This window comes from Piliocolobus tephrosceles, chromosome 19 (assembly GCF_002776525.5).
Source record: "Piliocolobus tephrosceles isolate RC106 chromosome 19, ASM277652v3, whole genome shotgun sequence".
NCBI classification, from domain to species: domain Eukaryota; kingdom Metazoa; phylum Chordata; class Mammalia; order Primates; family Cercopithecidae; genus Piliocolobus; species Piliocolobus tephrosceles.
This window is the reverse complement of record NC_045452.1, coordinates 7273931-7292785: the sequence shown is the minus strand read 5'-3', so window position 1 is coordinate 7292785 and position 18855 is coordinate 7273931. Positions and strand designations below refer to the sequence as shown.

At 44.0% G+C, this 18855-nt stretch overlaps 1 protein-coding gene across 1 annotated transcript in view; it reads right to left on the bottom strand.

Moving 5' to 3' along the window:
* Nucleotides 1–18855, bottom strand: part of MYO18B (myosin XVIIIB) — a 298450-nt gene that overhangs the window by 120961 nt on the left and 158634 nt on the right. The window contains exons 29-33 of the mRNA XM_026447974.1: nt 16988–17142; nt 12720–12843; nt 11621–11821; nt 7015–7125; nt 4393–4497 (exon numbers count right to left, since the gene is read on the bottom strand). Coding sequence (XP_026303759.1) covers nt 4393–4497; nt 7015–7125; nt 11621–11821; nt 12720–12843; nt 16988–17142 — 696 coding nt within the window. The remainder of the gene's footprint in view (nt 1–4392; nt 4498–7014; nt 7126–11620; nt 11822–12719; nt 12844–16987; nt 17143–18855) is intronic.

Below are 18855 nucleotides of genomic sequence, written 5' to 3'. Positions count from 1 at the left end.
CATCATCTCAGCCCCAAATCTCCTTAAGCTGATAAGCAACTTCAGCAAAGTCTCAGGATACAAAATCAATGTGCAGAAATCACAAGCATTCTTACACGCCAGTAACAGACAAACAGAGAGCCAGATCATGAATGAACTCCCATTCACAAAGCTTCAAAGAGAATAAAATACCTAGGAAACCAACTTACAAAGGATGTGAAGGACCTCTTCAAGGAGAACTACAAACCACTGCTCAGTGAAATAAAAGAAGAAACAAACAAATGGAAGAACATACCATGCTCATTGATAGGAAGAATCAATATTGTGAAAATGGCTATACTTCCCAAGGTAATTTATAGATTCAATGCCATCCCCATTAAGCTACCAATGACTTCCTTCACATAATTGGAAAAAACTGCTCTAAAGTTCATATGGAACCAAAAAAGACCCTGCATTGCCAAGACAATCCTAAGTCAAAAGAACAAAGCTGGAGGCATCACGCTACCTGACTTCAAACTATACTACAAGGCTACAGTAACCAAAACAGCATGGTACTGGTACCAAAACAGAGATATAGACCAATGGAACAGAACAGAGCCCTCAGAAAAAATACCACACATCTGCAGCCATCTGATCTTTGACAAACCTGACAAAAACAAGAAACAGGGAAAGGATTCCCTATTTAATAAATGGTGCTGGGAAAATTGGCTAGCCATAAGTAGAAAGCTGAAACTGGATCCTTTCCTTACTCCTTCTATGAAAATTAATTCAAGATGGATTAGAGACTTAAATGTTAGACCTAAAATCATAAAAACCCTAGAAGAAAACCTGGAGAATACCATTCAGGACATAGGCATGGGCAAGGACTTCATGTCTAAAACACCAAAAGCAACGGTAACAAAAGCCAGAATTGATAAATGGGATCTAATTAAACTAAACAGCTTCTGCACAGCAAAAGAAACTACCATCAGAGTGAACAGGCAACCTACAGAATGGGAAAAAATTTTTGCAATGTACTCATCTGACAAAGGGCTAATATCCAGAACCTACAAAGAACTCAAACAAATTTACGAGAAAAAAACAACCCCATCAAAAAGTGGGCAAAGGATATGAACAGACACTTCGCAAAATAAGACATTCATACAGCCAAAAGACACATGAAAAAAAATGCTCATCATCACTCGCCATCAGAGAAATGCAAATCAAAACCACCATGAGATACCATCTCACACCAGTTAGAATGGCAATCATTAAAAAAATCAGGAAACAACAGGTGCTGGAGAGGATGTGGAGAAATAGGAACACTTTTACACTGTTGCTGGGACTCTAAACTAGTTCAATCATTGTGGAAGACAGTGTGGCGATTCCTCAAGGATCTAGAACTAGAAATACCATTTGACCCAGCCATCCCATTACTGGGTATATACCCAAAGGATTATAAATCATGCTGCTATAAAGACACATGCACACGTTATGTTTATTGTAGCACTATTCACAATAGCAAAGACTTGGAATCAACCCAAATGTCCATCAGTGACAGACTGGATTAAGAAAATGTGGCACATATACACCATGGAATACTATGCAGCCATAAAAAAGGATGAGTTCATGTCTTTTGTAGGGACATGGATGCAGCTGGAAACCGTCATTCCCAGCAAACTATCACAAGAACAGAAAACCAAACACCGCATGTTCTCACTTATAGGTAGGAATTGAATAATGAGATCACTTGGACACAGGAAGGGGAACACCACACACTGGCGCCTATTGTGGGGAAGGGGGAGGGGGGAGGGATAGCATTAGGAGATATACCTAATGTAAATGACAAGTTAAAGGGTGCAGCATACCAACATGGCACATGTATACATATGTAACAAACCTGCACGTTGTGCACAAGTACCCTACAACTTAAAGTAGAATAATAATAAAAAAAGAAGAGTATCTTAAGATATAAAAGACAAACCATAAAACATGGTTAACACAACTATATTAAAAATATTTTTTATTAAGCTAAGGACATTATAAACAAAGTGAAACAATTATGCATAGTGTAGGAGATATTTGTAAAATACATAACCAAAAACGGATTCGCATCTTGTATAAAGGTCATGAACGATCGATAGAGAAAAATGAGACAAAATTCTATGAATAGGCAATTAACCTGAGAAAAGGCCACAACCAACATGTGAAAAATGCACAGCATCCCTAGCAATGAGGGCCATGCAATACCATTTGGCACCCGATGCCTGGAAAAAATGTTTAAAAATGTCTGACAGTGCTGCACGTTGGTGGGCACGTGAAGAAGTAAAATCTCAAGACACATCTAGTGACGATGAAAACTGCTGCAATCACTTTGGGGAACAATCTGAGCAATATTTAATAATTCCCAAATTGTACATTCCCAGGAGCCAGCAATTCCTCTTTCAGCTACATACCCTGGAGAGACTCTCGCCCGTGTGCACAGTGAGACAGATATGAGACTATGCATTGCAGTTTTGGGTTTTAGGGTGGAAGTAACTTAACTACCCACCAACAGAAGAAGGAGATTTTTAAAAATGAATGCTGTGTAGAAATTAAATGAATTAATTAGAGCTGCATGTATCATTATGGACTAATCTCAAAAACATAATATAGAGGGGGACAAAGTAAAGTGCAGAACCATATTGCTGCCTGTGGCTGAAGTTGAAATATACATTCAGGGGAATTATACACTTCAAACCCCAGGGAATGGTTTCATCTGGGAAGGGAGGAAAGAAAGAGGAAAGCAGAGCCAGGAGTGAGATTAGGAAGGGACGTAAAGAGGCCACCAACCGTTCTTAAAATGCTTTGTTTCTTTAAAAACATCTGAATAAGAAATGGTAAAATGTTAATTTATGTGAACCCTGACTGCTTGGTTCATAAACACCAATTACATTATTTGTTCTGCTTTTCCATGGGTTTGGCAAAGGTCATAACAAAAACACTTAAAATCATCAAAAGTGCTAATTTATTAAAAGGATCCAGTTGGGTGACTAACACAAAGCTGGCTTTTTATTCATCTAAACTTACCTTCTCTTTACATGTAAAATTTATTTTTGCAGTATGTATAAAAACCTTGCTTTATTAGATTATCTATTCTGTTTTCTCAAACTGTGCTGAATAGAATGCAACCTTCTCCCAGTGATTCCCCACTGTCATTCTAGAATCTGGTACTGGGCTGTACTCTCGCCCTGATGCTGAAGGAAAGTCACCTCAATGGCTCTGAATTCAATGGTCCCAATTTCTTAGCTGGAAAATTAGAAAACCCAGAGAAGAAGGAAGATTATATCGACTCCCTCAGTTTCCAACTCTTACTCTTGCTGCTGTGATGTCCCTGCTGTGGAAATCACTCACTAAATCAATTTGTTTTTCAATACATAATAAGCATTTATTTTGTCCAAGGCCTGGCTGCCCAAGATGATCATCTGAAGTGGACCCACGTTGTTTCGTGAATAAAGTTAATGAATCTAGGGAAGGATATTGATAACCAGACCATTACTAATTAATAGCCATGGGGCCCATGTTAAGCAAATACATTAAAATACACTCCTTTGATACTTTAAAAGAAATCATAGAAGCCACAGGTATTTCTCTCCAGTGCTGGGATTTCAATCGGAGCTGGCTCTGAGCTCTGCTGGCTGCATTACTACAGCAACAGTTCTCAGTAGTGAGGGAAGTTGATTTTTTTTCCCCAAAGGACACCGGACAATGTCTAGACATTTTTGGTGGTCACAGCTGAGGTGTGTGCTACTGCAATGTGGTGGGTAGAGGTCAGGGATGCTGCACAATATCCTGCAATGCACGGGACAGCTTTAAAATGATGTTCACAGGAATGATCCAGCTCCAGATGTTCATAGTGGTGCAGTTGAGGACCCTGGTGTACACTGACGGGCGGTTGAGAACCCTAGTGTACAGGGATAGCCACAGCCCTACAAGGCTCCACTCTCCAGAAGCTCGGAGTGGTTAACTAGCTCACTCAAAGCCATGTAGACAGAAGTGGTCCCTCTGAGGCTTAAAGCTACATTTGCCTGGCTCCAAGGCTGACTGCTTCTAGCAAATGTCATGTTCTCAGGAGGGCAGTCATGTGTGCAATGGCCATTCACATACATCCCCTTAAAGGAAGGACTGTTTACACTCTGATCCCAACAGCTGCTGAAGGCAAAGACAGCCTCCTCCATCGCTCCTGGCTGGACCCACTCTGTTTATTCCCCATGGGTTCTTACAAAAACCCTGCTCTTTGCAGGCACCTGAAGTTCTCCTTTGAAGAGCCAGTGAATATGGTGGGAACAGAGCTAATGGAGGAGAGGGTATCCCTCAAGCTGTTCTCCCCATGAGTTCATCTCTCAAATAGGTCCCTGAGACACTCCTGAATGTCTGCCGATGTCTCCCCCTTACCTGGTCACAGAGGGTTCCGATCAAGCCTTCCAAATCTTGCTTCTCATGGAGGACCATCTGCTTCTCTTCATATTCTTGCTCCAGCTGCATTTCCAGTTGACGGAGCTGTGGATACACAGAGCAGAAGCATACACAGGGTAAATGAACTCCATCCGGACAAATCCCACAAGGCAAGGACCCTCAGGAGGAGGAAAAACGTAGAGCTTGTGGCTTTGTTCCATGAGCCTGCCCTAGTGACTGGGAGGTGGTGTCTCTGTGGGAGAACTTAAGAGCCTAAAAGCTTGAGAGCTGGACAACAGAAGGGAGGGCTGGTCAATGATGGGGAACCTCTCGCCATTGACTGTGAAACCCCCTCCCCCAGGTCCCCAGTAGAACAGATGCCTCCCTCCTGTAGCCATGGCCACTTGCACTCTGATTTTTAAAGGCTCTGCACAATATTATAACCAATCTATCAAAAATGCATGCCCCTCCTTTATTCAATACACAATGATGCAATAAAAGAAGTTGCATTTGAGATTTTTTGGTGTTATAAACTATATGTGGCCCTCCAAAATTCATATGGTGAAACCCTAACCCTCAGTGCAGTGGTATCTGGAGGTGGGACCTTAAGGAGGTAATTAGGTTTAGACGAAGCCATGAAGGTGGAGCTTTCATGGTGGGGTGAGTGCCTGAAGAGACACCAGAGAGCTGTCTTCCTCTCTCTTTTTCTCTGCCATGTGAGTCTACAAACAGGAGGTGGTGGTCTGCAAGCCAGGAAGACAGCCCTCACCAGACACTGAACCCACCAGCACCTTGATCTCAGATTTGCCAGCCTCCAGAACTGTGATAAATAAGTGTTTTCATTTAAGCCACCTAGACAATGGTATTCTGCTACAGCAGCCTGAACTAAGACATCTGACTATAAGCAACTCATTTAATTTGCAACTGGCTCTGATTTCTCGGCGATTACCCAGCAAACACAGACATTTCCCACTAAAGCAAATACCCCACTGTGGCTGTGCTTTGCAGACCAACCCCACCAGCCTCTCTTGTGTACCTTATCTCATCCCCTCCATCCTCCATTTCCACCTCATGCCATCAGAGATCCTATTTCACGGGTGGGCAAACTAAGACCCAGGGAAAATCCAAAGTGCATACTCTGAAATTAGTTGCTGTTTAGAGGAGTTAGTGTCCTGTCCCCTGACCCCAGCTCTTTCTGCCACCCCAGACAGCCCCAGCATTCCCACCCAGGTCACTAACTATTGATTTCCTGCCAACGTGAGAGATAGACTGAACAGAGCAGTCACCAGAATGAGAAGTCAATATCAGTGTTTGTCATTAGGAGAAAAACACCTTTCTCTGACTTCACTCTCTCCTTTTATAAATCTATCCAGAGAAAAGCCTCAGGAGAGTCTGGGTCACATCTCCAACTCATTGGAGCCCTGGCTGAGGGCACACACCATACTTCGAGGCATTCTTAGAATAAACCAGAAATGTATGCAACCTTCACCTGAAGAAACGTGGGCAGGGACTGACAGCTTCCATCTCCTGACCCACGGAGGGGGGAAAAAGTACTGATTGATGGTCACTTCTATAGAAAGCAAGTTCATTTCAAAAATTTCGTTTAGGAGTGACAGAAATACAAAGCACTCTATACCTGTTTTAGAATAAAGACTGGAAAAGCTAAAATCATCTTGAAAAATACACAAAATAATAAAAACTATACATCAAGCAAGGCAGAGTTGAGTGTACTCTGTACACAGGTATGATTCAGGGGATGAGAAGGGAGGGAAGGTCTGTATAGAGTATGTACTCTGTAATGTGAGAACCTGTTAAACGAGGCTTAACCCGAAGCTTTCCAGCAGTTCCACTTTGTAGATCCTACATTCACATCCGTCAATACAGCTCTAAGAATGTTTATCTCGGCACTGGTTATAAGGGCAGAAAACTGGAAACAATCTAAATGTCCAATGATAGGGGATTTATTGTATAAGTTAGAGGACATGCTTTGGGTGAAAAACTGTTAAGCCACTAAACATTTAAGTTAGATCTGTATTTACAGACACAAAAAGAGGCCATGAAAACTGCGGAGACGACAGGCATCAGAACCGCATAGCCTCATTTAGTGAAAATGGTATCTCCGCAAATCTGCATGTGTGTACACAGAGTGAAAGAGAGCTATGAAAGAACACTTAAAATAGTAATAATGATGGCTTCTAGGTGATAACATGTCAAGGGGTTATTCCTTTCTTACACACTGTTTGGAATGGCTACAAAGACCTTGGATAAAATGTTAAGAAATGGTTTGACTTGTAAGGAAAATAGTAAGAAAGAATTGATTCTATTATTGAAATTTAGAAGTCCTTGGCGTCAGTCACATGGCATTACGAGGACTTAGTAGAAACCTCTGAGCCGTTATGCTGGATGGTTCCAGAGGCTTCTGGAAGTTCCAAGATCCTATTTAAGATAGGCATTTCCGCTCCTACACCCTTGAAGGCACCTCGAAGCTAAGGTCTCAGGTGGTTGCAGAAAGAGCTTGTCCCCAGATCCCAGACCCTGTCCTCCTCCTCACTCTAAGGAAGAGGGCATCCATACCAGACCTTCCAGGACCCAAGGGTACAGCTGTGTTCACTGCTCACATACCCGCTTCTGGCAGGACTGACGGACATCCTCCAGTTCCTCCTCCTGGTCCTCACGGTCCTTCTGGTGCATCTGCTTCATCCGCTCGATCTCCAGCTCAAACCGCTGGCGGAGCTGGGGGGACAGCAAGGACAGCACGTGAGGGTGACCCACTCTAACTCTCCAAGCCCTCTGTGTCATCCTTGGCATTCCAATTGCATTTTTCATTGTTGGAATACATAAATGAGAGTCAAGTTATTTCCCTAGGCATCCTGGAAGGTCACAAACGGTGGGTAAATAGATTAAATATTGCCTCTATCCATTCTTGTGCTTATAACAGACATCACACATCAATCACACTTTCCCACTGAGTTTAGATGCAGCCTCAGAATCCTTCTCAACACTCTTTCTTTTTTATTTTTGAGATAGAGTTTCCCTCTTGTTGCCCAGGCTGGAGTGCAATGGCGCAATCTAGGCTCACCGCAACCTTTGCGTCCTGGGTTCAAGTGATTCTCTTGCCTCAGCCTCCCACGTAGCTGGGATTACAGGCATGTGCCACCACGCCTGGCTAATTTTTGTATTTTAGTAGAAACGGTGTTTCCCCATGTTGATCAAGCTGGTCTCAAACTCCTGACCTCAGGTGATCCACCTGCCTCGGCCTCCCAAAGTGCTGGTATTATAGGCGTGAGCCACTGTGCCTGGCCCCCTTCTCAACACTCTTAAGATGAAACATATTTCTCATTCCTGGAGCAGGCATCAGTGATGGTTTTCTGGGTGGGTGGATAGGTAGATGAATGGCAGGACAAAAGTTTATGAAGACATGAAAGCCTGGAAAAGAAGATGACTTGCCCAAAATGTTATCTTAGACAATTCACTTTACCTCTGGGTTAGTCCCCTTTCTCTGTAGAAAACAACCGTCTCAGAATGCTACTATGAGAATTAAATGAGATGACATAAAGCACCTAGCACAGTATCTGATACATAAATATTATTTTCTCTTTCCCCATTATTTCAAAAACAGAAAAGACTATCCCTTCCCTCCCCAGCAACCTGAGGTGTGATCCCATGAATGAGCTGGGTCTTTAAACAAGAACCTCCAAAACACAAGCAACAGGCATAGATCTGTGCATAATGCTGGAACTGTGTGAAGTCATACAGAGGATTCTAGAGTGGAAGGCAAAAAAGTCATGAGTTCTAGGTCTAGTTCAAGACTTACACTTTCCTGATCTGCATGATTGACAGATTGGCCCAAGTCCTGGCTTCTCAAATTTTGTGGCACATTAGAATTGCAAACACATTTTTAAAACATACAAATTGCAGAGCTTCACCCTAGACCTACTGGAGTAGAATCCCCAGGGTACAGGGCCCAAGAAAGCTTTGAAGCTTTCCTTTATCTATCTATACTCTTTAATGCTACTGGACCAGGACAAAGCATTTGGAACTCAATAGTGTAGATGGGTGATACGGTTTTGCTCTGCATCCCCACCCAAATCTCATTTTGAATTGTAATTCCCATAATCCCCACATGTCAAGGGAAGGACCTGGTGGGAGGTAATTGGATCAAAGGGGGTGGTTTCCCCTGCACTTTTCTCATGATAGAGAATGAGTTTTCACATGATGTGATGGTTTTATAAGGGTTTGACTGTTCCTGATTCACATGCCCTCTCTTGCCGGCCACCATGTAAGACTTGCCTGTTTCCCCTTCCACCATGACTGTAAATTTCCTGAGGCCTCCCCAGCCATGTGGAACTGTGAGTTTATTAAACCTCTTTTTTGCATAAATTGCCCAGTCTCAGGCAGTTCTTTACAGCAGTATGAAAACAGACGAATACAATGGGTTGCCTTGTAGAAATTATAACTTTCTGATCATTTACTCTACTGTCCCAGCACCTCTCACCATGCTTTTGGAACTTCACAAGTGCTGTCCCCAACATGGAAATTAAGTTCAGAAAAAACAATCTGGGTCTTTTAAAACGTCCATAATATTCCCTGCTATGCCGTGGTGAGGAGCAAAAAGGATAGTGTACGTCAGAGGCCCTGTTACAGTTCCTGGCATAGAGTAGGCTCACTTTAAATGTCAACTTCATGCCTTTTTTTCCTTTAAAATGACAGGGGTTATGGGAAGATAATCCAAAACGAAGGAGCCTGAGCAAGTAACTATAATATTTCTTTTTCATTTTTTCTAGCCTCTTGGACATTCTTGACATCTGCAATACCATTTATGTCAAACTTCTACGAGTTAACATAAAATTCCCTGGAAAAAGTATTCTATTATAATCAATAAATATCTACTGGATGTCTACAAGGACACAATGCAGCCTGGGGTTATGGGTGAAGCTGAAGACGGATAACAGTGTTGAGTCAGCCTCACCTCCTGGGTGAACTGAGCGTGGAAATTCAGGAAGTTGCATTAAGTTTTGGGTCCCTGAGGCCAGGGTAATATATTTTTTGCTTCCAAGCATCAAGTGGTTCCCCAGTGGTATCTTAAGGAGTTAACACAGTTTTTCAAGAGGGCTTGTTTTATTCTTGGCTCTGGGAAGATCCTGTTCATGTAAGGAACACAAGGAACACTGGGTTGCTACATGGCACTGCACCGTCATCCATGCCCTTTAAAGACCTACACAGATACTCCACCTTCTTCACAAACCTTCACTGATTCATAGCTGTGGCTGGCAGGAAGCTAGGGGAGAGATAAGGCTCCATATTTGATTGTACAGACAAGGAGACTGATGTCTGGAGAAAACAGGGGCTTGCCTAAGGTCACACAGGCAACAAGCTGCCTCCAAGACCCCGTATTACAGCTCCCTGAATATCCTATGAGTATCCTGTCTCCAGGCTTTTGCACAGGCTGGTCCTCTGCCTGGAACTCTCTCATTCAGCCAATTCTCATTCATCCTCCAGCTTCCTGCTTCAGTAAATGTCACTTCCTCCAGGAAGTTTTCCCTGATCTCTCCCCCAACCCTGCCGTCATGGCCAGATCTTCAAGTTTAACATTCCTCTAACACTAAGCATGACTATAAACTTTGGGAGGGCAGAGATTGTGTCTGTCTTATTTGTAATTGCACCCTTAGCATCCACAGAGTGCATGATGCAGAGGAAGTACTTAATAAATACAGGCTGAGTAAAGGACTTGTCTTCCTTATCGCTCCTTCGTGAGCATCCAAGACTTTCTGGATCTTGTTCCCCCATACCCACCACCCACATGTCTCGATACTCATCAGGCTCCATCTTGATGGAGTAGTGGTCAGCAAGAAGCAAGAGCTGACCCCTGGCTCCCCCAACCCCTGTCCTACCCATCCCCATTTCAGTTCAACAGAGCTGCTCAGAGTTCATCTGCTTTACACATTCATGACACCTGATCACATTTTCTCGCATAAGGGTGGCCCCAGCATTTTTTAAAAAAACACTTCAAAGTAATTGCCTTTTACAAAATCCCACAAGAGAAATTCGTTTAGAGCCAAGCATCAGAAAAAGCGTTACTTCCCCTAGAAAAATTGTTTGTTTGTTTATTTATCTCAGGCATGTAACTCACATTTCCTGTTTCTCTCTGACCACCAGGAATTTTAGAGCTAAAACTGTTACATGTGTGAGATCATGTGTTTTGCTTTATCTGCATATTAATTCGCTGCCCCCACCGCCCCCCTTAGTGTCAATTTTAATTTGTACTTTTCTGGTTTGGATTGTTTTATTTATAATTGTCATATTCTATTATACATATATCTTGTAAGCTGCCTCAAATTATTTATAGAATGAGGTAAATAAATAAGCATATAAATAAGCAAGCAGACAAATAAAATATTCATCTGGTGCTTTGCAGAGGGTGTTGGTACAAGAGTATTTTATATTTTTGTCTTACTCCCTTTGTTATTTTATTATTTTATTTTTCCCAAAGAGTAGCACTTCAATCTGCCTTGAAGTTGTGCACAATGCCTGGCACATAGTAGACATTCAAGGCGGTGTGGGGTCAGATGGCATAGGTTCCAAATCCCATCCTTGACACTTTCTCCATGTCTCTGAGTCTCAACTTCCACATCTAAAGTGGGGATAATACTAAGATCTCCCTACCTAAGGTTCTTGGGGAGATTCATGAGATGTGTGGGGAGAGCTTAGGGCTGAGGTTAGTACACAGACAGTACTCAATGAAGGTTAGATATTTGGTCAACAGCTATTTATTGAGCATGAGCTATGCACCTGGCCTCATTCTAGGCTTTAGGATTACACTAAGAAGCCAGAGAAACAGAAAAACTATTTGACTTCATGAAGCTTATATCCTAAAGAGAGAGAAAGGCATAAAGCAAACTTTTAAAAAATACTATCTAATATGATGGCAGGTACCACAAAGGAAAGCAACCCAGCTAAGGAGATGGGAAATGAATGTAACATAGTGGGAGCTATTTGCAAGGTGATTAAGGCAGGCTTCTCTGAGGAGGTGACGCTGAACCTTGCAGGAGAAAACTGGATCAGGAAGGATCTGAATGTCAGACTTAGGAGCTTAAAAGTTCCCTGGGATAAAAGGGAGCCACTGAAGGATGAGGAGCAGTCAAGTGAGGCACCCATGTCATATTTTAATGACATCACTCTGCATTGGAGACATGGGACAGGGTGTTGCCCTGGGACAGGGCTTTCCTACCTGCTCCAGCTGCTTGATGGTGTTTTCCTGCTGGCTCTGGATTTTCTGTTGCTCAAGGGCACTGGATTCCAACTTCCAGAGTCTCTCCTTCAAGCCAGCTACGCAATTTTCCCCCAGAGAGGGTGACCCCAGCAGCTCCCGTTTATGGTCCTGTAGCATCTCCACCTCCTGCTTCAGCTGCAAGACTTCCTGCTCCTTTTGCTACAGAGACAAAGAGGACAGAGGTCCGGAGTCACATGAGTATGTCTCCCTCCTCCCCTAGAGATACCTCTACAGTCAACTGGGGCTGGAGTGGCGCTTTCCACTTTCCAATGGCTGCCGTCTCCACCTGGACCGCACGGCCCCTCACAGCACCCCCTGTGGGACACCAGCAAGGGCTGCTCTCAGTACTGCTCATACAGGCATGGAGCTGGAGATGGGAGGTGGGATTGGAGTAGATTGTCCCTAGAGTTCAATCTCAGAGCACCTACAAGAAGGGTTGACCCCATTTGTAAGGGAAGTGGAGGCACATAGCTAAAGCTTCCCTGTGTGCCTTCTGAGGCTGGGATTGAGATGTTGGAGCAGGGAGGCAAAGTGCTCAGAAATGACTCTTCCAGGTTAGAAAGTCAGCTCCAGGATCAAATAACTCTTGGCTAGATCATGAAGGAGCTGAATGCCAGGCTAAAGTGCCCAGAGGTTCTCCTGTGAGTAGTAGAGAACCGCAAAAGGATGAGGAGCAGCTGAGTGAGGCACCTGTACTGTATTTTAGTAAAATCTCTCTGCATTGGAGCCTGCATGGACCAGGGCATTGCTCCTGGACAAAGTTATAGCTAACTCATTCTCTGCTGAGCGTGTCATACCTCCCAGGTAAGCACCTCGGAACCTGTGTAGGTAACTGGAGCAAGATCAAGACATCAAGATTGCTCAAATAAAGGCTGATTATCAATTTGCCAGCCACTATTTCCTATTTCATTAAGACACACTGGGACCCAGCTGCTTGACAGACCAGGATACCCTTGTGAAGTTTTCTCTCTGTCACCATTTGCAGCAGGTGCACGCTGGAGTTTCCTGAGATTCAGCCACCAAGAGCCAAGATAGCTCTGTGTCCCCCATCCCTTACCTTCAACTGCTGCTGAAGCTGGCCTAGCTCCCACCGGACACTGGTGTTCTCCTGGGTCACTTTCTCACGGAGACCCTTCTCAAACACAGACTCACCTAGGGCCTGGGCCAGCTGCAGGTCAAACCTGTCCAAAGCAGAACACGCGTCAGGGCTCTGCAGACAGGTGGGTAGGGGAGTGATTGAGGCAGGGGCAGGGAGGGGCTGCAGAGAGGCCACTAGTTTCCCAGGAACCATGAGAAAGAGAGCGAAAAGGAAGAAGAAAGAGAAAAAAAGAATGAGGAGTTGGAAATTTTTCTCAATGCTTTTACGTAAGGCTGTGGATGTAGGATGGGAATCCGAAAAATCACAGAGCAATTTTTAGGGTTTAGATAGAGTTGTCACAAAAATACGTGAACTTATTATTCTAGATTTCTCCCTCGCCATAGTCATTCTGCCTGAGTTTCCACCGTTAGACTGAAACTTCTGCTGCCTTATCAGCTCCCTACTAAAATGCTAATCTAAATGCTAACCCTAAAATCTAATAAAAATACATGGACAAAAATGAACATAGAATAAAACTATATACAGATATAAAGGATATATTTTTTTAAATGGCCAGGCACGGTGGCTCACGCTTGTAATCCCAACACTTTGAGAGGCGGAGGTAGGAGGATCACTTGGGGCCAGGAGTTAAAGACCAGCCTGGTCAACAAAGTGAGACCCCATCTCTATTTTTAAAATTTTTAAATTTAAAAAATTTTAAATTTAAAATTACCTGGGCATCGTGGCATGCACTTGTAATCCCAGCTACTCTGGAGGCTGAAGTGGGAGGATCACTTGAGCCCAGGAGGTCAAGGCTGCAGTGAGCCATGATTGTGCCACTGCACTTCAGCCTGGGTGACAGAGCAAGACCTTGTCTCAGAAAAACAAAACAAAACAAAACAAAAAACCTGATCTACCTGGTCTGCCAGTCTATGTCAAGACTCCTTAAATCTATCAGGTTCCATTTGACATCCACTATTTCCTAACCAGTGAACAAACAAATGGATGTAAGTAGAATGAGGATATTCTATATTTCACATTTTAACATATTGTCTGGCTTATACTCTCCTATGCCATACTAAAGCATGCTGATTATTGATAAAATGATGGACATTTATACATTCTTGTCCTCATTTGTTTCTCAAGCAGAAAACACAAAGACTAGTCAGTCCTACTGAATGTCATCCAGGGAATTAACGCCTTGTTAGGGGCCCTCCTGCCCTTCTGTGATGACCACTGGGTGAGAAGCACTTCCTGGATGTTACGTCACTCTGTTCAGTCGTCTCAGCCTCCTGGCAGTATCACAGATGAGGAAACCAATAGAGAAGCCCTTGCCAAGCCTCAGTAAGGTGTGACTTTGAGTCACTTGCCCTTGGCCCGAACAGGAAGTCCCATTGCCCCAGAGATCTTGATATGGTAGAAGTGGACATGGGGTTTGGCCTTTGATGACAAGAAAGTCTCCCTTGTTATAAGATTATCCAACGTTCCTTAATATTAGACTATCACTCAAAGTCTCAGACTCCTGAGAGACCCAATCATAAGGGAGCCCTCCTGTTGGAACAGCTCAGAAGCTTTCTGATTGGCTGTTGGTGACATCATCCAAAGGGCACTATTTGCTGCCTCTGAATGGAAGCATTGTGATGAGCATGATGATCCAGCCGTCCCAATGTGCCAGATCCTGGGCTGGGATCCATGTCGTTCTTACAACAATTCAGCAAGAAACATGTCATTCAATCCATTCACTGAGGAGGAAACTGAAGTTCAGAGAGGAGGAGTGATTCAGCCCCAAATTCCAAAGTGGTGGAAGTGGACTTGGGCTCAGCTTCCCTAGTGTCTTAGCTAGTCTCCCATCTACCTGTCCGTTCCTGGGACAGGCGAGGTAAGACAGTGGGGGCCAGACAGTAACTGATGTAACTGATGGTGCAGAGGAGGCCTTGACTTAACAGGCCACTTGATGCCAAAGAGTAGCTCTACAGACCCCAACTCCTACCAAACAGCTCACACTGACCAGCCAATCACCTGAGGCCAAAGAGATTTGCATACAACCTTCACCCTGCTAAGAAAGGGCCTTGGGTCCAGCCTCCCTTGAGTGTGGGAGTCAGTGAGTCTAGTCAGGGCTTACCTGGGGTTTTATCAGCCCTCAGAACCAAGCTTTGTGACCCATAGGGTAATCATGCCACAAACAATCCAACCAAAATGAAACCATTCCAGGCCACTCTGAACTTAGAAGCCAAAGTGGCAAACAGAGAACTCTACCAATGGGGAGACATCCCTCTGTCCTGGGCCCAGCAAACTCAGGAGGCAGCTGCATCTACATTTCGATTAAGCGTTGAGAGATGCAAGGAAGTATTTACTGACTTCTAGATTTTTCCTTCACCATAATCATTCTGCCCAAACTTCCACAGTTAGACTGACACATAAATGCTAATCTACCTGGAAAGGTAATGCCTGCTATCTGCAGTTGGCATCAAAACATAAATTAGCTTCTGCCAAGAGATGGTAACAGAGTAGAGGGCATCACAAGAAAGCTAAGTTTTGAGAGGAGGACATGCAAATATGAGGAAATAGGAACTTTCCTTGGGGGGTATCCTGGGGAGATTCATAAGTCCCTGTAATGAGGGATTCTGTCCAAATGGAAAAGGAAAGACCAGAAAGATGGAATTTTCTGGCTGTGCAAATTCCAGAGGCTGGCCCCTTCCTCATCAGAGAGCTGAAACCCTCTGTTAAGCCTTTCAGAACAGGAGTAGAACCCATAGTTAGGGGCCAAGAGGGTCACAGCTGGGAGAAACCTGGGGAATGATGGAGTCCAAACCTCTTGTTTCACAGACAGGGGTATATGTCAGACCCATTCTTCAAGATCAGATGACCCGTTAAGTCCAAGGACTCATCTGAAACATCAGTCACTCTCTGGCCCAGAGAGATGGTGTTATTTGCCAAGGTCACACAGCAGGTGGCCAAGATGGAGCCAAGCCATTTTCCCTACTGCAAGGGTAAGGTTCAGCCAGAGCACCCATGGGGAGGTGGAAAGGGGAACAGAGTGATATATCAATAAACACAAAATAAACCTTTCTTATTTTGGGGGTGGAGAGCAAGCTAACAATCCCCCAAAGAACTTTTCCAGATGAAGAAGGCAGCTCAGGAAAGCTGGAGGATAAATAAGAGAAATGATCTTTAATGCAGATCAAGTTCAAAATCTATGCCACCTCCATGGAAATATAATTCTGCTTCCTACTTCTTGGAAAGGAGGCAGTTTCCACAAAATCACATCTCGGCTTACACAGGAACATTTGTCTGTATTTTATCATGGGCCTTCTAAAAGAGGCTGCTTCCCACCTATTTGCCTTCTATGACATCTCCATTAGGTCTTGGCTGGCTCAAAACAGGACCCCTGTATACCTTTACCCTCACCGAGTGAGCTGGAGAACTTCAGACACAGCCAAGGTGTCCAAGCATCACAGGTTCTGAGGTTTTGCATGAAGAAGCCCATGAGTGTGCGAATCTGGGTACAAATCCAGGCTCCATCTTCACTCCGTTGTAACAGCAACCCAACGGGAACGCAAGTATGGGAACCACACTGCGCAGATTCAAGATTAGCATCTTGCTGGTGCACAAGGCCCAGTCTCTGCCAGAATGGCTCACATGATCTGAGAGTCCAAATCCTAAATGAGAAGGCCATATTTTGGCCTCCTCCTTATTCTCTAGCCCAATTTTCACCAATGGGAATAGGAACCAGGATCAGTCCACTTAGATATACTGACTGCATCATTTAGTCCTCACCACAAGGGGGCGATCTTATCCCCAGCCTACGGGTAAGGAATTTGGCTGGGAAGGGCTGAATGACCTGCTCAAGGTCACACATCTAGAAAGAGGCACCTTCAGGACTTGAATGAGATGACTTTGGTATCAATGCCTGGGCTCCTAATCACCATGCTGTCTTGACCCTCCGCAACAAACCCTTCACTCGACAAATGGGGATATTAAGGCCCAGAAAGGCAAAGAAAGTTCCCCAAGGTCACACGGTCAATTGGCAACCTAGCTGAGGCTGGCTAAGAGAAAAGAATCATTTCTTGCTGGATTCTTGGGAGACCCATACAGGAATAAGGTGTGAGGGGACAGGGAGGAAGATTAGAGCGAAACAAGGGAGTTGAAGTGAGGGAGTTAGAAGGAGAACCTGGATACCCGAGAAGACCCCGGCTCCAATGTAGCCCACCCTGGCAGCCCAGGTGATGGTGTCGGATGCAACTCACTTCTTCTGCTTCTTCTCCAGCTCATGGTTTCGACTTTGTTGGTTCTCTAGCAGGACGCGGGTGTCCTCCAGGTCACAGGTAAGATGGTGGCACTTCCTCTTCAGTTGGTGAGCCATCTTCTTGGCCCCATCATAAGCACTTTGCAGCTCCCCAAGCTGTAAGAGTAATAGAATGAATTACCTGGCTCTGTGGGCATGGAATGGGCTTTTTACTTTGTATTTCAAGGAGTTGCTATTTCCAAGGTGTGTAATGAGAAAACAGCAGATGCTGGAATGGGGAGACCCTGTCTTGACTACCTTCCTCCTGGGCCACCTCCAGGATGCTACTTTTCTGAGCCTCAGTTTGCTCAGAGGTAAAGTGGGGATAATTCCACCACTCTCTTAAGGTTGATTTTACTTTAAATCTCCAGCCAATGCTCCCACAGACTTTACCTACCCTGCCTCAACTTGATGACCCCCTGAGCCACCAGATAACTCATATCCCCACCAGCCGACATGATCAGAAGGGATATGTGAGGATTAGCCACAGAGCAGCCAAAATGACACACCTAAAAAATGTGACCTGGACTCCCAAGTGACAAGCCTTAAAGGTTAAAGCAGCAAATGGCACTTTGCATGGACTGAGTTAACACCTGAATGCACACGGCCTTAAACAAACAAACGTAAAGACTCTTGCATCTTCCTCCAGGAAACACTCTCCCAAATATCCTAGTTTAGTTCTGGGAAAGAGCAGAGCATGCAACTCAGCACACTGGCTTTGAAGAAATGGCCTCATTAAAGAATTGCTTTAAATAAGCAAAACTCTGAGTTAATGAAGCCTGTAATTCTAAATTCAGTATTTGAAGGCAAATGGGATGTTTTCGTATATTCTGCCGCTCAGAAAAGGTTGCAGTTTTATTACTTTTTAATGTAGCATAAATATACCCCTTCCCTAGGGAAACTGACTCAACTTTATAATTTGTTATTGAAGAACTGGGCTGCTTTCCTGCAGTTGTCCATCTGTGTTTATCTATGGTTCAAGTGCCTCTTGAGGACCACGATGCAATGTTCATCTTGCAAGTGACCACTAAAACCATCACCACCAGCATAGAGGATATCAAGAGTCACTTCCATTGTTTATAAAATCCCATGTGATCTCACCCAGGCCCACCTCTGCAAGGCAATCACATGATACTTTTTGCTCACGTTGAGAATAGAATAGATACACAAATATAACCTCCACCCTATGGCTCTTATATCTAATGGGAGAGAGTATGAAGTGAGTAGGCAATTACAGTACAGCATGATGAGGCCTATGTTTTGGGAGACAACTCAGGGACTCCCAACTCAATGTGCGTCAGCAAAGACTTTCTGGAGAGAGTGACATTTAAGCTAAGATCTTAAGAATAGTTGGAGATATCTAGGCAGGAGAGAAAAAGAAAGATTGCTCTGGGAAGAAGAAATAGCATATGCAAAGTCCCAGAGGTGAGAAAGAATCAGACATTTTTGGAAGGAGAAGAAAAAAAACGGAGTGTGGCTGGAATCAGTGCTGTGCTGTGCTGGAGTCGGCTGGTACCAATTTGAAAGAGACGCACAGAGCCAATTCTGTGCATCCCTTTCCAATTCCATGTTAGTGACATCACAATGGTAGTTTGAAATTGGCCATGGTGGGAGTATTTACACCAGGGAAATTGGCAAGTGCTACAAATCAGGGCTTTTTCTTTTTTCCGGAGTCATTTACTAGCACACAATTTGTTAGAGTGTGAACTGGTTAGAATGTAGATGAGGGATAGCTGGAGGCCACAGAAGACAAGCAAAGAGACCAAACTATCTGTACATTCATCTAGAAAGGCTAGATAAGATTGTATTATATATAGATAAGATTGCATT